The following is a 22,778-nucleotide window of genomic DNA, read 5'->3' as shown; positions in this document are numbered from 1 at the left end:
ATGCAGGCTGGAGACTAAACTGAGCCGAGACATGCAAGAAATGTCAAGATCAACAAAGCAGACTTTCTTCTCCTGTCTGAAAGAATAATAAGTGCAGGGCCCAGCATTTGGGGCGGGAGGAGGGGCTGTAAAAGTAGAGGACGATAGAAATCAGAGTGGCTCTTCTCCTTGGCTTTCATCTTTGTCAGTGACAGTGCTTGTTGGACTGAAGAGGGTGAAACCTATGCTGGCATGGGAGACCCGAAGTCCAAGAAAAGTGACTGGAATGATGAGCGGCTCCACATGAGGCGAAATCTCGCGGACTAAACAAATTACCCAGCTCATCATGAAGATGAGTTGCCAACAAGATCACTGGCATGTAGACCTTGGAACTGTGGGGAATTCAGTGGTGCTAGAAATCAGAAAATTGTCAAATATCTTCTTTATTCTATATCACAGAAGAAGATGGAGTCTTCAAATGACAGAGCAGTGATGGTCAGGATTCTAGGACAGATGTATCACTTCGGAATCATGTGTGTCTGTTAATAGTTGAAATCCCCAAAAAGTAGCTTAACCAATTTAGAGAGTTACTTTTCTCATTCTATGAACAGCCCTAAGGCAGGCATTGGTTTAGCTGCTCAAGGATGTCAGAACTCAGTTCTCAGAGATTCTCTTGACCTTCGCTTCATTGTTACCCCATGTTACCAAAAAGGCTTCTCCATCACCAGCACAAGTTTCCGTGTGCCAGGCAGAGAAAAGAGGGAAAGACGAGAACAAGTTGACTCTAGCCCTCCTTCCCCACCCTGCTCTTTAAGGAGCTTCCCCCAGAGCTCTACCCAGCAACTTCCACCTATATCCCATTGGTCAGAATGTGCCAGATGGTCAATGATTTCTGAAACAAGTGGAGAATATATTTGTTTTTAGCTGGGCACATTGCCCCCCTTCCCCAGCAAGACCAGGGACTTGTTAGTAGAAAAGGCAATAATTCGTGCTGGTTACATGCCTAGCAATCTTTCCAACAACAGATTTTCTGAGAAACGGGTTTAAGTATGTTGAAAGAAAGAAAGAAAGAAAGAAAGAGGGAAGGAAGGAAGGAAAGGAAGGAAGGAAGGAAGGAAGGAAGGAAGGAAGGAAGGAAGAATTGATAGCTAGGAACTGCCATCAATTTGCAAAGGATAGTAACAAGCAAATTAACCTACTTTTCTTCAATTAAAATGTTATAAGGCTGGTAGAAGAAGGAAATATGATACATGCAGTAAGTGCATTTATCATCAGCAAGGCATTTAACAAAGTCACTTGTAATGTCCTTACTGATAAGATGGAGAAATACAAATGATGTGACAATAGAGAAAGGTAGATTTATAACTGAATAAAAGACTCAAAAGACTGGTGATGAATAGTTAATGTCGGTTCTATAAGCAATAACTATTAGTGCCACATTGTATTATTTTAATTAATATCGGACTTAAGAACAATAACAGTATAGATAACTGACAGAAGATTCAGGACTCTCCCCAGTCACATTCTATGTCCATTTCTGGGATGCATATCTTGCAGAACTTATAGATTTGAAGATGAAGAAAATCTGGAAGGACAGATTCAGAATCCAAAATTAACTAGATGGGCAGAAATGGTGGACCAAATAATATTAGCTATCATTCAGTTGAACACCTCCTACATGCCAGATACTATGCTAAATGCTTTTCATGTGTAATCTCTTGTCCTCTAAATAATCCTGCATGTAGGTCTTTTTCTCATCCTCATTTTATAGATGAATAAAACAAGACTCCAAGAGTTTGAGTCATTTGCTTAATATCACATAGCTGGACATAAATGAACTAGATTTCTACCCAGGTCTATCCACCTTCAAAACCTATTATATTTCCCCTGTGCCATTCTGCTTTTCTATGCTAGTAAATGTAAACAGTCGTGTTTTTCAGGACCAAACAGAGGATAGGGAATGAATAGGTAGGGGGAGGCAGCAAGTAAGTAAAGGATTTGGAGATTTGGATTGGCTGAAACGTCAACATGGATGTCTTCAACGTGTTTGAAATGCATGAAACAAATAAGAAGGACAAAAGGAATGATGGATGGATAGATGGATTTGTGATAAAGCAAGTGTGGTCAAATATTTGTTATGGAATCTAGATAGTGGGTACATGTTAACTATACAATTTTTCAACTTTTATGCATGTTTGAAAAATTTAACAATAAAATGAAACAATAAGTCAATGGCACTTGATAGCATGATGTGACCATGTTTAGATGGGGGAGATCTAGCCTCTCTCCTTTGGGGTAACACAGACATACCTTAAATTCTGCATTCAGTTCTTGGTGCCAGCCTTTTTCAGGGATGGTGACAAGGTGCCACATGCCCTTGAGAGAAGGCGAGGATGAGGATCCAGAAACCATGTCTAAACTGGAAAGGAGAAGAAAATAGTGCAACACGGTAATTCTCAGCAAACACTTATGGAGTTATGTATTAGTTATCTGTTGCTGTGTAACAAATTACACCAAAACTTAATTGCTTAGAATATTTATTATCTTATTTTTCTGTAGGTCAGAAATTCAGAAGTGGCTTATCTGGGTGGCTCTAGTTTGAAGTCCCTCGTGAGGTTGCAGATAGAATGTCCATAGAGACTGCAGTTGCCCGAAGGTTTGACTGAGGTTGGAGAATCCATTTCTAAGACGGCTTACTCACAGGGTGGGGGTCTCAGTTCCTGTTACATGTGTCTCTCCATAGGGTTGCATGAATGTCCTCACAGCAAGGCAGATAACATCCCCCAGAGTGAGCTATCTAAGAAAGCAAGGAAGAAGTCAGAGTGCCTTTCATGACTGTGTTTCTAAAGCCACACACCATAACTTCTGTATTATTCTAGTCATTAGAAGTGACTCATTAAATCTAGCTCACACTCGAGGGAAGGAGGATTAAGCTCTACCTTTTGAAGGAAGGATTCTCAAAGAATCGGGGACATATATTTTTAAAACCACAATCTGTTTCTTGGCACAGTGTTAGGCATATTCTGTAAGGATTCTAGCAAGGTAGTTTTTATTTCAACAGAAAGAATTCTTTGCCTAATAATTAGAGTCATCTAAAAGAAAGTCACCCCAATCAGAATTGCTCTCATTACTAGTTAGTATATATGATTCTTTGTTTTGCAAATATCTGCTTTGTCTGTCTTTACAGCTTCTTGAAGGCAGAAATTATATTTTATGTTTATATTATCCTCCTCCCTTCACTTGGGAAATCCAAAAAGAATCTGAACAGTTAACCGGAGATGTAATATTCGTTCTTTTACTCAACAAATACCTGTAGAGCATTTACATCATGCCATGCACTACGTGACAGTGAACAAGACAGTGAACAAGACAGTGAACAAGACAGGTGCACCTGCACTTACGAGGTTTGCGCTATCCTAAGAGAGGATACAAGCAGATCAAATAATTATAGGTTGTGATGGGTGTTATGAAGGCAATAAATAAATAGGCTACTATAAATGCAGCGGAGTTCCAGGAAGCTACTTTGGTTTTACAGAGTTCATAAAAAAAGATAAAGATTTGAGTCAGATAATCTTCTGGATTCCTCCAATATAATGATGGAGACTCCTTCCTTCCTTCCTTCATTCGGCATTTACTGAGTATCTACTCTGTGCAAACCACTAGGGATGCCAAGTAAACAGTCCCACCGTTTAAGGACCCCGGGGTCTTGTGAGAGATAACAAGGTGTATACGTAGATGGTGCTCCCAGGTGGTAAATGCTGCAAGGGTTATGCACAAGGAGCCTGGTGCACACGAGAGTGCCAACACTGCCCAGGGCATCACTGAAGGCTTCACGGAGGTGCCATTGGAGCCGTGTTTTCAAGGATAAGGAAGGGGACTGACAATCTGCATAAGAATCTTTCTAAAAGGTCAGCATCTGAGATGCCAGGACTTGTTAAGAAGTACGAAGGAACAGAGACAAAAGTGAAATGTAAGTTTAATGAGTTAATGGAGCCTGATGAATGAATGCTCTCTGAGTTCTGGCTCCTGTATCACAGCATTAAAATGCACTGGGCCGAGAACAAAAGCTCATTTCACATTTAAATCTTCTCAAGAGGAACTCCAATACCGCAGGTTCATCACAGCTCTGTTGCCATCAGGACAGCGTCCCAGTGATTTCCTGCCACTGGCCTTTTGTTCCAGACCGAGTGGCCCCTCACTGTCCCGCCACTTGTCCAAGCCCCCGCAGTCAGTGTTACTCAGGGTGCCTTTCTCCCACATCTCTCCAAATCCGACCCCTCCATCAGGCCCTACTGCTTCCCTGAAACCTTTGGACCACGGCAGCCTGTGGGGATTTCTCCCTCTGGGGACTCTGCACGAAACACAGAGATCGTTTGTCTTGGTCTTTAATTGGCACTGAAATGTCTCTGCATGGGCTTTCAAATATTCTGTGACCTTGGGCAAGCAAGTCACCTAACCTCCCCATGCCTCGCATTGTTCATCTGCAAAATGGAGAAATGAAACTACCCAGACTGTTGTGAGGATTAGATGAGTCTACTTCTGGGAATCGCTTAGACCACCGCTGCCGCACTCAGAGAAGCAGGCTAGGGCTGTCTGCTCTGATTATTGCAAGCCCTTTGTAGACAGGAGGCACGCCTTCCCATCCTTTGGAGACAAGATAAAGCGCCCAGTATTGTTAATTTCATCACTGTTTAAGGAAGGCACAAATAAAATGTGTTTGATTCTTTCTCTTAACACCCAGACCAATAAATTTGCTTCCAGTTTTCCAAAAGAAATGAGTTTGGGGCTGAACTGTGTTCTAGAGACTTTTCTTTTTTCCAGGTCCTAGCTCTTTGGGGGTGTGTTCGAAGTAACAGTTGGATGCCGCTTATTTAAGTCACAATCCAATCCATAAATCTGACGCTTCAGCAATTATATTTTCCAGATTGAGAGAGGTGCAAAACTTGGGCCACAGTTAATTAGAAGGCAAAGAATGCCTTTTTTTATCTGTAGCACATGGACACTTCATTATGGTAATAGGAAGAGAGAAGCGTCTTTTCCTCTGTCCTTTCTTTGTTTCTCCTATGTATTCCTTTTTGTACTAAATACACTTTCTGGCCATTTCTTTTTTTTTTTTTTTAAGTTTATTTATTTTTGAGAGAGAGAAAGAGAGATCACAAGTGGGGAAGGGGCGGAGAGGGAGGGAGGGAGGGAGAGAGAGAATCCTAAGCAGGCTCCACGCCATCAGCACGGAACCTGAGGTGGGGCTTGAACTCACAAACCATGAGATCATGACCTGAGCTGAAATCAAGAGTCAGACACTTAACTGACTGAGCCACTCACGTGCCCCTCTGGCCATTTCTGTGTTCTCCTTTGACCTCCTCTTCTTTTTACTCTGTCTCTTTCCCTCCATTTCTTCATGGCCTCAAGCTGAAAAGGATGTGGGTCCATTTTCTTCTTTTTTCCCTCTCTCAGTGCCTCCTTCCAGTTCTAGTTGGGTGTGAGCAGAGGAGCCATCAACCAACAAGCCCTGGCAGCCCCCCAAGACCACAGATACGTTGCAGGTTACACAGTCTAACATCCTACTTCTTTGGCTCACTCTAGGATGCCACCATGACAACCACATATGTCACCTGGTGAGCCAGGTAGGGGACCCAGAAGATTATTCTTTTTTCCATTAGCATTCTAGCAATGGCACATTGATCAAACTGGTCTTTTGGTTTGGAAGTCAGAGCACAAAGCAGAGAGGAAGCAACAGAGGAGAGCTAAGCTTTGAGGGTGTCTTAAAGGGAGGGTTGGGGCACAGGATCTTACCACCCTCTGGGTCTCTGTCCCCCAGCTCCTATCTGGCTTCTGAGCTGGCTGCCTCTTGCCTTGGGCAGTCCACTGTCAAGACAGACTGTTGAAAGACCCCTTAAGTGGGACATAACCACAATTGAATAGATATATAATCTCATATCATCCCCCTGTTTCCACATACGGTGGCTTCTTTTCTTGAATTCCTTCTCTCAGTTACCACCATGACATCGCCCACCCCGTGGCTCAGGTGAGAACCCTCAGAGTCATCTGACTCCTTTCTCCCCTCCTACACATCACTATGCACTATGTCCTCTTTACCCTAAACAACCCTCCCTTGTCATCCTTTCTCCAGCCTCAGCCCATGGTCCTCCTATGGACTGCTGTTAAAGCCTCTTAGCATATGCCCTTGCCCCAGACTCTCACTGACAATCTATCTGCATACAGTGCCACTGAAAAGATCACTTTATTATCCCAAGGACACATCCTGCTCTTTCACACATCTCTTCCTTTGCATTGGCTCTTCCCTCTGCCTAGAACATTTTCCTGGGCCCTCACCCCAATAAGAATTAGTCACTCCCTTCTCTGTGCTTTCATTAATAGTGTGTGCGATTCCTTGTTTTACAAATACCTGCTTTGCCTGTTTCCACAGCTTCTTGAAATCAGGAATTATCTTTTATGTTTGTACTACCTTCCTCCTAGTTAATCAATAAATGTTTGTTGAATGAAAGGATTAAATTTCACAAAACTTCACCAAATATCTACTTCATGCAGACACGTTATTCTAAACACAGTGGAAAACCCGAAGACTCTATTATCAAAGAGCAAACAGTCTACTCTAAAATAGGCCCATGGAGGTGACCTTATGAGTACCTTGAGAGTTCCTGATTTTGTATCGCTGCATATTCTACTCCCTATCACCAGGTGGCAGTAGTGTGCCATGGTCATGTGGTCTAAGCTATGAAGTTCCAAAACTTCAAAAAGGTGGCTTTGCTTGGTCCTGGTTGCTGGATTAATAGCAAGAAAGCCACCCGGGAATGTGGACGGAGTCTGGGTTCCATGCGTGGCTGGACTTGCAAGGGCTTGTTCTTGAGCGCTGTCCACAGCTGCACCTCGCATGCCATCCTGCATTCAGACATGAGGCTCTCTCTCATCCATAAATCCAAAGCGGGAAGGCTGAGAGGTCTCTTGGTTGGGACCAGGTCTACACCTTAGGCCTACACCTTAGACCTACTTCCACTGTGCAGTTCTCTTTAGCTCCTTTTACTGGTGAGTTCCCAACCAGCTGTACAATGACAGGGCTCTTACTGATGGCTTTTGTCTATTTTAATTCAGACAATGGCTATGGCAAGTAGGAGGTCTTAGGTGACCTCTGATGGAGCAGTCAGTAAAGAGATATGAGCTGATCCCAAACTGCATTGCATGTAAAAATGGGTACAAACTGAGGAAGCAGTGATACAGCAAGGGAGGGCAACTCTTTCAACAAATACGGCTCTGAAGCACATAGTTAAGAAAACAGCTGGAGAGGGAGAGAAGATCAGTGAAATGTCCATTGTCAGGGCACCTCTCGCCCACCACCGTTCCCGGGCCCAGCCCAGGATGGGGGAGATTCAGCAGCGCCTACAGGCTGAGGATGTGAACGGGAAGGGAGACTGAAGCACGAGAGGCAGAGAGGTTCATGGCCAGATTAGTGCTCAGCAGAAGGCAGGAGGGAATGAGCACAAGAACACAGGTGGGGATTAGCCTCTGAAGAATCAAAGAGTGAAACCCTTCCTCCTTGGAGGCAAGAAATGAATTAGGGTTTTGCCGATTTCGTTTGACGGTAGAGGAGACAGAGATCTGAGGAAGTTATGTCTTCTCTCTGGGGGGTGAAATAAGAGACCAGGTTGCCATTTCACCCCTGCAAAGAGTGAGAGTAACCAGGGTGATTCAGCAGGCTTGTAAAGGTGGTAAGGACTAGAAGAAAGAGATAAGGGGCTGTGAAGAATGGAAGAGGAAACTGATTAGGAATCCATTTAAAAACCGTGGTTAAGAACAGAATTCATGAGTCTGTAGTAAGGCAATTGGTGGGGCAGCAGAACTCAGAAGTCTGAGATAGCTCCACAATTCTGCTTAGTTGATCTGGGCTTGGGGGTTAGTTGGAGAGGAGGCAGAGAAGTAAAAGAGATGACCCAATGAAGAGTATTGGTGAGGATGTGGTTAAAATGGTTAAGCATGATGTCCAGACTGGGTGGGAAAGGAATTGACAACAAGATGGGCTGGGAAAATCAGAAGTGAGTAAGCGATAGTATCCCTTAATGACACAGAGGGGGGTGAGGACATGGGAAAGCTAAAAGTGGGATGATGGAGAGCTTCTGGGAATCCAGATCTCCAAAGGGAGGTTTTTGTCGGGGATGGCTGCTGACACGGAGAGAGCCAACCTCATCAGAGTAGAAGAGGTTAGACAGATGGCTAAATATCAGTAGACATTCAGACTCTCGAGTCTCCCAAGACGACATGCGTTAGGCTGGGCAGGAAGCCCATATACCAGTGGCAGAGTTTTCTGTATCTGTAGGGGAATGACCTGGAGGCTCTAGATGATGGAGGTAGGACGACGGAGGATGAAGAGGTATAAATGGGATGCTTTGAGCTTTAGAGTAAGAGGGACTTTTGAAGGATATCTTAGAATGTTGATCTGGACGTGGCAGTGAGAAATAATAAATAGAGAAATGCTCCTGGGTGGGGCGAGGGGGGAAGGGAGGGAGGGGGCGTGGACAGGGAAGGGCAGAACTCAATGGAGACCAAAGCACTGGAGAGACCAGGTGAACAAGAAAGCTCATACCTTGGGTGGAGCTGTGGGAGGGACCTAGTCAGCTTCAGAATTCCAAAGATAGGGTACTTACACAGGCTATGGCCAATGCCTGGAACACAGCAAGTGCTGGATAAATATCTCTTTAATTAATTTTTTTTTTTTTTTTTCTTCTCACAGTAAGCTCTACATGCAATGTGGGGCTTGAACTTAAGACCCTGAGATCAAGAGTCACATGCCTGGGCTGCCTGGGTGGCTCAGTTGGTTAAGCGTCAGACTTTTGATGTCAGCTCAGGTCATGATCTCCCGACTGTCAGCGCTGAGCTTGGAGCCTGCTTGGAACTCTCTCTCTCTTTCTCAAAATAAATAAATAAACTTAAAAAAAAAAAAAGAAAGAGTCGCATACTCTACCAACAGAGTCAGCCAGACCCCCCATTTGATGTTTTCTGCTTTTAGAAGTTTTTAAAATTTTATTGCTTGTATTCCTCTTCCATAACTTAGTCTCAAAACCTACTGGCTCACTGGTAGACAGCTTTTCCTCATGAAAGATTACAAATAGATTATTCAGAGCAATTCAATTTCCATTATTGTCTATCTACTTTCTTCTTCTAGAAATCCCTTTCCATGAAAGCTTCTGAGTATAACTCTATGAGTTAGAGAAACAAAGACATGTCTGGATTCTTGTTCTAAATTAATAGAATAAGAGTAACGATAATAATTTTTGTTTGTGTAAATCACTTTGAGGTTTACAGATTATTACCTCAGTTACCCATGTATTTCTATAAACCCTGGGGTGAGGGCAAAATGGGTATTACTGTTTTCAATTTTGTACATTGAAATCAGTTTAGATGGGTCCTATGACGCCAAGAGCACTCACCTTCACACAGCCCAAATGCGGGAAAGCCGGACTAGAACTCTTGTATTTCAAGTCTGCGTTACAAGCTCTTGAGACAGTGGTTTCCTAAACTTTGATTTGAATTTGTTCAGAGTGCAGATGTAATAGGTCTGGGGTGGGATTTTGGAGCCTGCTTTTGAGGCAAACATCTAATGCCTGTGTTTCAATGGCCATACTCAGAAAAACACTAATCTAGAAACTCTTTCTTTTCCCCTTCTCTCTTAAAGGGGGGGAAAAAAAAGGCTGATCTCACCTCTTACCAATCAAAGGAATTTTTTTTTCCCTTGGATAAGTAGGGCCCCCAGCTCTTCTTTTCTGTGACTTACCCACACACACTGATAAAGTTAATTATCTGCCCTGGCTAAATGACTTTCCCTAGCAACACCTTAGCAACTAACATTAGCTCTGCCTTAGGCTATGAAACTGGAAAGAGATTTCTTGAAGTCCAGTGTATTTTACAACAGAACAAAACATCTGAACAGGAAATTAAATAGAAAGTAAACTGGATTCATTGCTAAGAGATGAGACACAGACACACGAAAGAGTTCGTGACAATCCACCAGAACACAATAGTCAAAATAAGAAACTTTCTCCTCTAAGTTCTACTGAAGTCCAGAGGAGAGAATGTGCAATCTCATTCCATGGAGGAGAGGAGAATTTAAATGGGTCACAGGAGGGGAAGGCATTCTAGGTGCTGGGAAAGCTATTGACAAAGTGTTGAGGCAGGACTGAAAGCGGGGGACACAGGGAACCCAGTTGGGCAGCACTGGGAGCTCAGTCTGGGATCTACAACCAGATTATGGAAGGCCTTGAAGGTCACTTGATGAACTTGGGCTGAGTCAGAGGGCACTGGGAGCCTGTTAAAGACTTTTATTCACAGAACATGGTGCGCATCAAGAATATGGCGGTGAGCCCCAGAGACAGTCACTGCCCTGACAGAGCTTGGAATCTAGTGATGGAGTCAGACATGGAATAAATACAAAATGTATTTACAAAAAGTCAAACACAAAAATGAATATGGAATCATAAATCTTAAGACTATTAAGAGAAAAATATATCAGGTTCCAGGAGAGCATATAAAGAGGGGCATATAAAAAAAAAATAAATAAAGAGGGGCATATAAATAGGAAATCAGGAAGGACTTCTCTGAGGAAGCAGTTTTGCACTGAGATCTGAGAGATGCTTAGGAGTTGGCTGGGGAAGGTGGTGAGTGGGAGAGACTCCAGAGCACTGGATGCCAGGCAGAGAGAATGGCACAGGCACAAGCTCCCAGTACTGAAAAGCCTTGGGGGCCGGAGCCCATGACCAAAGGGGTGGTAGATTCAGGAGGGCATTGGAGGTCATGCTGAAGATTCTGGTCTTTGTTCCGAGAGCCACAAAAAGCCACTGAAAAGGGATTTTAACCTTGGGATTGACATTCAAATCTGCATTTGCAAAAGGATCTTTCAGGCTTCAGTGCAGACAGCATATCGGAGGGGAATAGGAACGGACGTGGGCAGCCCAATTATGAGGTCGAGAGATGGCGACAACTCGGACTGGTGTGGTGGCAGAGGAGACGGAGAGAAGTGGCCAGATTCAAGAGGTAGTTAGAAGATGAGACTCAGTGATGGATCGGACGTGTGGGGGAGAGAACAGGGGTCTGACGTGACAGCAGAGTTGGGTTGGGGAAATCTAACTTGGGTAGTGGCATTGGAGCTTGATGATGGGCTGCTTAGAGCCTGTCAGCCCAGATGATGAGGTCAACGCCATGAAGTGGGAGGAAGCCCATTTTGGTGTCAGTGAGGGCTGTTTTGAATCTTGCTTCTTTTCCCCTTCTTAGCTGTGGCGCCTCGACAGGTGATTTTATAGGCTCCTAATTTGGGAAATGAGGCGGGAGGGGACATGGGCCTCCTACCTGACATGGTTTTCTTGTCAATGTTTAATAAAAAATTAACTCTTACATCCCTACCTGCTCCTTACCCCGTCCACTGCCATGTTGGATTTTAATATGTTGATATAGAAGAAAAGACACTCAAGAGCACTTGTTTGGGTTATTGGACATACAGTAAGATCTGTAAAGACAGAAGCCCCATTTTATTCATCTCTGTATATTCATTCCTGTCCTCTGAGATAAAATCTCACAAAACACTTTTTTTAGTTTGTAGCATGTATCACAATCATAATTTGAAAAGATTCTGTAACTATGTATTTAATATTTGCTTTTCCCACTGGATGGTAAGATCCACAAAGACAGGTAATAAGTCTGTCTCGTGTCCCAGCACTGAACACAAGGACGGCCTTCAACATGAATGAATGAATGAATGAATGAATGAAGTTTTGTTCCCTGTGATGCCCACTGCTCAGCACAGACTTGGCCTCATATCTACACTCAACAAAAGGATGCTGGATGACTTAGACTATGCACCATGGAATCTAGCATGAGCTCTGAGCTAGTGATACGGGAGATAGTTCGCTCAGGACACAGACGTGAATCTGAGCAGCACCTCTGTAAAGGAGGGCTAGCCAGCTGGATCAGGTGTTGTTGGGGGTCAGGGAAGTCCAGGGCTGAGAAAAGAGCATAATTGGCTTCAGCAAGGGGGCACTCTTGGGTGACTTCTGAGAGAAGGTGCCCAGTTAATAACGGCAGTGGGAGTCCCAGGACGAGGACTGAGAAGTGAGTGGGCAGGTGCGGGAGGCATGGAGACCTCCAATGCAGATGGTTCCCCTGGGCTGTTTGTTAGTGATGTCAAAGAGAAAAACCTGACCTGGAAAGCAAAGGAGATTGCTTTTTAAGTGTAGGCTGTTAAGATGTGTTGACTGCCCAGGGAGAGGAGGAGAGGTAACCAAAACTTCCAAAAGCACCTGTGGAGGGATGCTTGCACACACTGAGGGGAGGCAGCAGGCTTAAGGCATCTCCCAGGTGGGTCTGATCTTCCTTCTGCGGTACCCAGGACCAGCCCAGACCTACCCCTTGAGGAGGTGGGTGTGTATATGGAGTTGGGGGGAGGGGGGAGACTGAAGCCTAGGCCAGGTGTTTTAAAATTTTTTTAACGTTTATTCATTTTTGAGAGAGGGAGTCAGAGTGCGAGCGAGGGAGGGGCAGAGAGAGAGGGAGACACAGAATCTGAAGAAGGCTCCAGGCTCTGAGCTGTCTAGCCCAACATGGGACTTGAATCCATGAACTGTGAGATCATGACCTGAGCCGAAGTCCTACATTCAACCGACTCAGCCACCTATGCGCCCCTACCAGGTGCTTTATATGGGACATTTCTTTGGACTCTAGCATCCCCTACAGGAAGGGTGTATTAGCCTGTAGGCACACACACACCCTCCAGAGGGAGAAACTCAAGGTTGGAGAGACAAAATAACTCGCCAACATCTCACATGGGTGAATGACACAACTAAGGTTTGATTCAAGTTTGTCTCCAGGGAAACACTGGGAGAGATTCCTGCACCTGGGCCTTTTCCTGGTGCCTCAGGCTCAGTTCCTCTCTAAAAATCAGTCACTGGGGACAAAAATCTAAGCCAAGAAAACACAGGCTTTTCTTTGAACCATTTGAAACTCCTTTCTAGGCCTAGATGAGGACTTTCCTGGGCCTTAGGCATTTCTGTCCTTGGGGTCTCCTTCCTTCATAAAACAACAGTCAACGTTATATTTTATGACTGTGTAGGTGTAAATAGAAATACATTGATATTATATATAACATTTTATTAGCCCTAAATGTTTTTTCCTTCTGATTTTAAAGAAAATATTTTCAGGAGTCTCCAAAAATATTACAGGCCGTAGGCGCTGTGCCTACTAGGCGCAGTTGGATGAGTCATGCTGCTCCTTTCTCATCCTCCAGTCCGACCTGTTCCAAAAGAGCAATAGAGTCAGTCGTGGCATCCAACCCCGCCTTAATTGGTCGGCTGCAGGCCTCAGTTTGCTCATCTGTAAAATGAGTGAAATTGCTGTCACGTTTGTCGTGTGCAGGGAGAGCGTAGCAGATGAGCAGATACCGTGAGCCAGACACCCAGCATATTGGTAGGCACAAAGTAGGTGCGCAACAAAAGTTAGTTTCCAGTCTTTCTCTCCTGGGAGCCCTCTACTCCGCAGGGTGCAAAGGTGTAGCTGGGGTTGGGGCAGCAGCCTTCTTGGTGGCGGGACAGATCCCGCAGTGTCCCTGTGCCTTATGATATCCTCGCCAGACCCTGGGAATCTAGCGTCGCAAAATCAACACCGCCGCGCCGCTAATCGCCAGCTCGGAAACAAAACAGCGCTGCGCTCGGGGATCTGGGCAAAATCAGCCCGCCCTCCTCCCCCTCCGCCGCCGCCCTCCCTTCCTCGCGCGGCTCTGCTCGCTCAGCTCAGCTCAGCGCGGCGCAGCTCGGCAGCCGCCAAGCCGAAACCCGCACGGTCTCTCTGTCGCCAGCGCCGGCTCCCAGCTCCCGCTCCCCGCCCGGGCTCCGCCTGGTCTCGCTTCCACGGGGACCCCTTCGGGCAGGAGTCGCGTGGCGAGGGCCGGCGGCAGCGGCACAAAGTTGGACGCCCGCGAGGATGAGGCTGTCCCCGGCGCCCCTGAGGCTGAGCCGGAGTCCAGCGCTGCTGGCCCTGGCACTGCCCCTGGCCGCGGCGCTGGCCTTCTCCGACGAGACCCTGGACAAAGTGCCCAAGTCGGAGGGCTACTGCAGCCGCATCCTGCGCGCCCAGGGAACGCGGCGCGAGGGCTACACCGAGTTCAGCCTCCGCGTGGAGGGCGACCCCGACTTCTACAAGCCGGGAATCAGCTACCGTGGTAAGTGGCCCGGCGTGGAGCTAGGGGCGCGGGACCCGGCCCCCGGAAGGGCGCCGACCGCGCGGTGCCGGAGGAGGGCGCACGGTCCCGGGGCGCACGGTGCCGGCACAGCCCGGCGAGGGCCCTGTGTCCTGGCTGCCCTCAGCCCCTCTCGCCGCGAGCTCCGCGCCGCTCCCGGGCCAGCGTCCGGGGCCGTCGCGGGGGTCGTAGCCAGGCTGGGCAGCCCCATCTCCGACGCGCGGTTCCCGGGCGTGGGCTGCAGCTGAGCGACGCGCCACGCCAGCCTGGCTGGGAGGGAACCTGGCTTCTCCCCCGGCCCGCTCCGGGAGAGCAGTGAAAACCCGCCTTCCTCCAGATCCGCCGCTGGAGCGGAGGGAAGCCTGGTGTCTCCCAGTCGGATCCCAGGCAAGGTGGGGAACTGGCTTTCCCCTCTCCCATCCCTGAAGGGGAGGATACCAGCTTCTCCCAGACGGGCCCCAGGCGGGGTGGTCACTGCAGCTTCCTTGGACAAATGCCTTCAGGAAAAGGGACTTCTCCCTTGACTGGTCGTGGGGCACGGGGAGGAGGGGAGGAAGAGTCTGAAGCTTTCGTAAGGGCCCCCGGAAAGAACTCCAAATTATTCTCCGATGGTCCCAGGCGGGGGAGAAGAGTGTGGATTTTTAGGACAGGCTCCCAATGGAACGGGCCTCCGAGGAGCTGTGGGTGGGTTCGGAGAGGGAAGCGAAACCCGGTGAAGTCGGAAAGGGAAGCTCACATTCCCGAGGCCTGCTCCCTGGAGGCCGGGGACCCTTGCTCCAGCCACCCCGAGGCTCCACGCCGCGGGAATGTCGCGCCTACGCTCCTCCGCGGAGCGCTGGCTTTAGGGAGTGCGGGGAGGGAATGTCCCGGCAGGTGAGCGCCTCCTGGGCAGGAGCGCCGCGCGACCCGCGCAGACCTGAAGACCCCTGACTCCATCCCCACGGCCCACCGCCTCTCTCCGCGGCGGATCGTCTCCCCAGACATCGTTTCCCGGCGCAGAAGCTGCCGTTCTCCAGTTGGGAGACAGGACCTAGGGCAGGGAAGGAAGCCCGCCGGGTCTCACCTGGGCTCCCACTGGCGGGGAGTGGCGGGGTGCGTGTTCCCCCGCGCCTCCGTAAGTCAGCTCTGGTGCCTAGCAGGGAAGAGAGGGTCTTGGGGGGCAGCTGGTGGGCCCGCAGCCGCCGCCCTTGCATCCCCGCCTTCCGGGTTCCCAGAGGCTGCGGGAGGAAGCGGTTGGAGAACACTGGAGAAAGTTTGGGCCACTGTCAGCGGGCGCCAGGGCCACGCAGGCCACCGTAAGCAGGGGCTACCCATCTCAGAACGCTTCTCGCGGTTCCCCGGGATCGTGTCCCCGACTTTGTCCACCTGGCTCCCCGGCGCCCCCCGCACGTGGCGGCGCTCAGCGCGTGGCGAGGAGCCCCTCTGACCCCCGCGCACCGGCCCGCGGGACCCTCGGTACCGCGCGGGGAAGGAACCCCCGGCCCAGGCCGGGAGGGAGGGAGCGGGCGGGGTGGAGGGGCTGCGGGTGTGGCCACAGCCTTTCTGAGGGGCTGGGAACAGCCCGTCCTCTCCGTGGACCGGAGGAAGGCGGGCGGAACCCTCTTGGTCTCTTGAGGGAGGCCTCACCAAAACCGAGGATCCGGGTTCCCTGGGGAAACAGCCCAAGCTCCACGTGGCAGGGACGGAGGCGGCTTTAGAGTAAGATGGGCTTGGTTTTAGTAGCTGTGTGACCTTGTGCAAGTCCTTTCATTTCTCTGAGCTTATTTCCCAGCGGTGTAAGTAGCTGTTTGTCCAACCTCTGTGGTGGTTGTAGCGAATACGTGAGTTGACAAAGAGGAGTGTGCCTGAGGTCCCCAATACGTGTTAGTTTGAGTTGGATATGAGGCCCTTATTGGTTTGATAACGGAGGGATGTGCCTGCCTAGTCATTTGTTTTTGGGGTGTGTGTGTGTGTGTGTGTGTGTGTGTGTGTTTAAAAGTGGTGTTCTCAGAACTCTAATTCAGTCTACTAGTGAATGGTGGCTGAGTCCTCGTGACTCAATGGAATGAGTGAGTGAATGATTTCTCCATACTGGGAGCCTCACCTAAGATTGTTCTTACTGTGAGCCCAAGAAGATATTTTTAGATGATTTGGGCAAGTCTGGGGCCACACCAAGTGTCCTACCAGCCCTTTCTTCCCATACAAATCCTCCCTGATGGCCTGAGCACTGGCTGCAGGTACCCCAGCACTGGGGAGGAGGGGCACCTGGTATTCACCAGAACACAGAGGCTCCTGCTTCCAGAGTGTCCATGGCCAGTAGGTGAGAACCGAGACTAGGGGAGAGAGAGAGCTCTAGACTTTTACCCTACAGGTGGTTCCAGCCTACACATTAGACTTTCAGACTGTGACACCCCCACTCAGGCTGTTGGCCGGCAATCCCCATTTCTCCTTTCTGGTGGCTAAGAGATCATGGAAGGAAGATATTACGGAAACCGTGCTCCCGGCCTTCTGAGTAAATACCCTGAGATTAGCAAACCTGGTTCCGCCACTCAAAGTTAGGAAGAGGGCGCTGGCCTAGTTTGTGACATTTTCTGTTGGCTTATACTCTCTTAGAATAATCATGTTAAAGGTAAATCTAATGCATTCTGTTCAGGGTATTGACTTAGGGCCGTGGAAGTTAACATTCCCCTGGTGTTCTGCTTGCTTTTTTTATTTTTTTCTTGAGGCCCCCTCACAAGCCTTGGAATCAATGGCTTGTTTTCCTGCCTGGAATCTTTATCCCCACAATTCCAGTTCATCCCTGAATAGCTTCTGCTCTCTATGTCCCCCACCCCAGTATCTCCTTTAGATGTTCTACACTGGATTATAATGGTCGCTGTTAATACACACACACACACACACACACACACACACACACACACACGGGCTTTCTTCTCAACAGCCAGGATCCCATTGAGATTATTATTCAGCTTTTTCCAAGTTGCTAGTGCTATATGGACTTCCTTCTCTCTCCCACCGCTTCTCTCTCCCCTCCCTCCCTCTTCCCCCGTCCCCCCTCCCTTGGCAATAACTGTGCTTTAGAAAAGCTCTGAAAGGCCTGCTCTGTTTCTGACCATGGCCTCCTTTGACAAGGAGATTACAGTGATTAAAAATAACAAGTTGAGGATCCTCAAGGGGCTTCCCTGATAGGACGACAATTTGCAGGACCAGCCATTCCCAGATCACAATTTCAAGCCAAATAGAAGAAAATCAGCTGAAATGTTGAAGAATTGATTGAAAATAAAAGAGGCCCTTTTGTCTGACTAAAGATCTGTTTATTAGGAAAATAAAGCCAGACCCTGGCTAATGAGAGTGGCTTTTCCTAGATGCTCTTTAAAGGGAAATTTCAAGGAACTTGATGGGAAAAGAATGTCCAGTCGAGATTTCAAAAGCTTGTCCAACTTCAAGCATAATTGGGGGATTTATTCTAAACTGTGAGGTTTGGAGACCTCCAAAGCTGCTTGGCCTTCTCGTTCTTTGTCCCACTCTGGGGTGCACAATGCCACAGGACTGTGTGTCCCAGAGAGCCCCACCTCAGTCTGGCAGAAAGGGCACAGGCTTTGATGTTTGACCTCTGTTCAGTCATATATTCGCTGTGTGACCGTAGGCAGGCCACTTCACCTCTCTGAGCTAGAATTTCTCCAGCTGTGAAATGAGAGTGCTCCCCCCACCCCTTACAGTGTTGCTGTGAGAGTCAGGAATAATCTATGTTAAAGAAAAGCTGTCATAGAGTAGGTGCTTAAAAAAAATACACGTTATAAGATGATTATTTTGGAAATAGAAAAATACTTGGCAGAAACACTGGATGAGACATGGTGTTAAATACTTCCTACTCATCTCACTTATTCTTTCCAGTATTTTGAGGCAGTTTATTATGATTCTTATTTTACAGATGAGAAGACCAAGTCTCAGAGAGGTTTAATAACTTGCCCATGACCACACAGCTGGTAATCATTGGAGTCAGGATACAGACTAAGGGATGTCTGACTCCTAAATCTGTTCCCTTAACCGGTCTCCTGTATTGACACACGAAAATGAACAGGGAATAAAATGAATTAACTATGGCTTCCCTCGGCATTCTGGATGGTGAATCTTCACTGAAGGAAAACAGCAACAACAAATCAAGACAATAACTGACATATCTTGGGACACAAAGTCTAAAGCAATGGCTCCTTATTTACATTTGCTTTTTTTCCTTTTTATAGACTTTGGGATTGCATTTCCTCATAAACTAGAGAACTAATTTAGAACATGAACAACCTTGTCAATCTTTAGCCAGTTCCTTTTGTTTGTGGGAAAACAGAAACAAATTGGATAGGAAAAAAAACCCTAATTTGATTGTTGTTTTATTCTTACACACAAACTTATACGACCAGGCCTACAAAATTAGATGTTCATAAAGTACCTGTGTAGAATTGGAGAATTTTAAACTGGATAAGGTATTTTAAATAAACTATGTCTAATCTAGTGGAGTTTTTAAAAATTCAGTGCTGCTGCTGATAGTGTAATTAACTATAAGTCGTCCCTCCCACTTTTCTTTTCTTGTATCATTCTCCTCTTTTTTATTATATAACTTTATTTTTTAAACTTGGCCCCCTTTTAATAAGTATGTAGTTCAAATTGATAATGAAAATTAAAAGAGATTGCTTACTGCTTTGAGTTTCATGAAATGCAAAAAAAAAAAAAAATCAAAACATACAAAAAAATGAAAGCATATCAAATAGGGATTTTTCAGGGTTTAAAATTTGGGTGCTCCTCCATACACACTGCTGACTCAGCTGGAACAGCAGGATGTAATTGCTGATAAGTTCACATACATGGGCTGGCATGTCAAGAACTTTTCACTATTGCTCTCCATTTGCTTGTCATACAGAATGTCAGATGCAGGTCAATGTTAAATTAACTTCTGTGGGGGAGGAAAACCTCTTACCATGTTATATTACTGAAGATATAGGTGAAGCTCATGTCTCACAGAGACCCCAAAATACAGTTTTTTGAAAATAAGAGGTAAATGGGAAGTCCTAGATGATGGCCAGCTTTGCTCCACGGGGTCAACCAGGAACCCAGATTCCTTCTGCTGTGTTGCCCTGTAATCTGCCAGTGCTCTGCTGTCCCATAGACAGCCTGGAGTTACAGCACCTGAAATGTGGCTGGTCCGAATTGAGATGTGCCGTGAGTGTAAGACACACACCAGTGGTTGAGAGATAAGGATGGAAGAAAAAGAGACTTCTCAATAATTTTTTAAGTGTTTATTTATTTATTTATTTATTTTGAGGGGGGCGGGGAGGGGCCGAAAGAGAGGGAGAGAGAGAATCCCAAGCAGGTTCCACGCTGTCAGTGCAGAGCCTGACACGGGGCTCGATCCCATGAACCCTGAGACCAGGACCTGAGCCGAAATCAAGAGCCAGTCGCTCAACCGACTGAGCCACCCAGGTTCCCCTCAATAATTTTTTTGACATTGATTCCATATTGAAGTGGTAATTATATATATTAGCTTAAGTAAAATATGTTGTTAAAATTAATTTTACTTGTTTTACATTTATTCCTACTGGATACTTGTTAACAAATACAGTGAATTTCACCTGCCGGGAGCTTATTTTCACTGGACAGTACTGTTGTAGGGTGTTCTCATCAGAGCCGTTACAGCCAGCTCACTGCCAACACGTGTGAGTTTCAGTCAGTGTGCAGGGGGGGAAAGGAAGTAGAGGGCAAGCAGCTTTCTTTTGAATGATGTGACCCAGAATTGCACCCAGCACTGCCAAACACACTCCACTGGTGAGGATTTAGATACTTGACCACACCTAGCGGCAAGGGAGCCTGGGAAATAAAACATTTAGCTAGACAGCCACACGCCCAGCTAAAACTTGGGGAAAGGATTTTTTTTCCCCAAAAGAATGAAGGTGAAAATGGATTTAAAGGGACAATTAGCTATCTCTGCCACATGTTTTAATGCATAGTCATCTAAAAGCACAGCATTTCATGTCCTCTCATCCAGTAAAATGTATCTAGATGGTCTTCCCAACAGCATGTAAAGTTTATATACTTGCTAAATGAGTCAGGATGGAAGGAGTGTTAGGGTGTGTGTGTGTGTGTGTGTGTGTGTGTGTGTGTGTGTGTGTGGTATTGATAGGTTTCATATTGAGAGGAGAAAAAAGGGCCAGTATGTCAGAGTGACCTGTTCTATCTCACCCTCTCCCTCAATAAAGGTGGAAGCTCTAAGGAAAGAAAGGAATAAGGAGGAAGTGGATAAAACAGAAAACAAGAGAGAGAAGAAGGAGGAGGAGGAGTAGAGGGAGGAAGAAGAAGGAAGAAGAAAGGGAGTTGCAGGAAGAAGGAAGAAGGAGGAGGGGGAGGGAAAAGAAATTAAAAGAGAAGAAAAAGAAAAGCTCACAGGGATATATATTCTGAAAGAAAATGAGACAATTTGAGTAGACTGGAGCCCCATCTTATTTGAGGGTTAGATTCAAGAGGCACCATGGAAAGCAAAAAATCATATAAGCCAAAATTATTCCTTGGGGTGCCTGGGTGGCTCAGTTGGTTGAGCGTCCGACTTCGGCTCAGGTCACGATCTCATATTTGTGAGTTTGAGCCCTGCGTTGGGCTCTGTGCTGACAGCTCGGAGCCTGGATCCTGCTTTGGATTCTGTGTCTCCCTCTCTCTCTATGCCCCTCCCCCACTCATGCTCATGCTCTGTCTCTCTCTCTCTCTCTCAAAAATAAATAAACATTTAAAGAAATTAAAAATAAAATGATGCCAAAAATATTATTCCTTAAAAATCCTTTCAAATTGTATGTCAGTAGGAACATGGGTACTGGATTCAATGTAGCCTCATTCATGTCTCCTTCCAGACAGTTCTGTTAATGAGGAATAGAAGCACACTGACATTTCTTAATAAGTCCAGGACTTCCATTTTCCCCTCCCGCATTGGAAGAGACCAGTGTCCCCTCAATCAAGTAACAGGTAAAACAAGTGGTTTGCTGGTCCTTAACCCCTGACATGACAGGTACAAAATACTCACTGTGATGGAGTGAGGGAATGAGTCCCCTCCCATGCACGCTCAGGCACATGCATGTATTGAATGGGGTGGCAAGTGGCCTGAATTATCGAAGGTATCATTTCCTCTAGTTTTCTTCTGACAGTGTGCAGTTGTGCGTGATTATACCATAGGCACATCTGCTGGAACACCTACGTGTCAGGGAGCTCACCATGTCACATGAAGCCTCCTGTGTGGCCGGTCAGCTCTTGCTGGTATAAATTTCCCATGTCTACAGGGTGTCTTGGCTGGGCTAGAGATGAGGCTGGGATGGGCAGGTAAGGAATTCCGTGACATCGCCAAGAAGTCCTTGTGAGCTCTACATAGACAAAGCTTCTAACTTGCATGGAATATTCAAAACTGCCATGAAAGGTTCAGGGAAACTTAAACAGGGGCCTACGCACCTCTGTGGATTAGCTGAGGCCCAGAAGACCCATGGGAAATAACTCAAACCCTATCTCCTATTGTGGCCTGGACATTTGCAAATATGCCTCGCGGACTTTGTGAGGCAGCAGAAGGGCAGGGAAAGACTCCAGGCACAAAGCACCATGTGGGGGGAATAGGAGTGTGGGAAGGTGGGCAAACTCGGAGCAGGCCATAAAAATGGGACGGTAATTCTAAGAGCTAGAGGAAGCTCTTATAATCCTCCTCCTCCTCCTCCTCCTCCTCCTCGTCTTCCCCTCCCCCTCTTCTCTTTTCCTTCTCCTTCTCCTCATCCTTCTTCATTTTCTTTTCTTCCTGTTCTTTCTCCTCCTTCACCTCATAGCTGCAACACTACTCTTTGGATTTTCACTCATTCCCACCCCAGGGCCTTTGTACATGCTCTTCTCCATGACTAGAATGCTCAGCCTTATGTGGCTCACTCCTTGTCTTTTAAGTTTCAGCTCAGATTTTATCCCTTTAAATAGGCTTCTCTGACCACCAATTTATGTTTCCCATTTCTTTTGCCTGATTTCATTTTCATCATAGCCCTTAATCACTCTCTGAAATTATCTTGTTTATCATCTGCCTCCTCAAGCTAGAATATAAGCTTCATGAGAGCAAGCACTGTGTCCTTTCTTGTTTGCCATTTATTTCTAGCACCCAGAACAGTTTGTGGACATGACAGGCACTAAATCTTTATTTGTTGAAAAAAAAAAAGTGAAGAATCCTGGTGTGAGATCTGCTAAGAGAGCTAGATGGAAGCAAGAGAAAGTGTTCTCTCTCAGCCAGAGAAGTGAGACCAGGGATGGGGACCAACGGCAAGGAGCTCCAGGTGGAGGCAGCAGAGAGAAGAGATGCCCAGTGCCCTGGGGGCATTGGCTGGAGGTTGAGGGCAGGCAGATGGCTGGTCCCAGGTAAAGACTATTGAGGGGCACCTGGGTGGCTCAGTCGGTTGAGCGGTTGAGCGTCCGACTTCAGGTCATGATCTCCCACTCCATGAGTTCAAGCCCCGCGTCAGGCTCTGTGCTGACAGCTCAGAGCCTGGAGCCTGCTTCGGATTCTGTGTCTCCCTCTCTCTCTGCCCCTCCCCTGCTC

At 46.9% G+C, this 22,778-nt stretch overlaps 1 protein-coding gene across 5 annotated transcripts in view; it reads left to right on the top strand.

Moving 5' to 3' along the window:
• The first annotated feature begins 13,679 nt into the window (after nucleotides 1-13,679).
• Nucleotides 13,680-22,778, top strand: part of SPON1 (spondin 1) — a 258,574-nt gene continuing 249,475 nt past the window's right edge. For 4 of the 5 annotated variants that reach the window (XR_007461763.1, XR_007461762.1, XR_007461764.1 and 1 more), the window contains exon 1: nucleotides 13,680-14,191. Coding sequence is in view for 2 of the 5 variants with exons in the window: in XM_049649556.1 (XP_049505513.1) it covers nucleotides 13,954-14,191 (238 nt within the window). In the remaining 3 variants the exon portion in view is untranslated. The remainder of the gene's footprint in view (nucleotides 14,192-22,778) is intronic. The other variant, XM_049649533.1, reaches the window with a different exon arrangement.

This window comes from Panthera uncia, chromosome D1 (genome assembly GCF_023721935.1).
Source record: "Panthera uncia isolate 11264 chromosome D1, Puncia_PCG_1.0, whole genome shotgun sequence".
Classification (NCBI taxonomy): domain Eukaryota; kingdom Metazoa; phylum Chordata; class Mammalia; order Carnivora; family Felidae; genus Panthera; species Panthera uncia.
The sequence above is the reverse complement of the archived record's forward strand: the minus strand, read 5'-3'. Positions and strand labels throughout refer to the sequence as shown.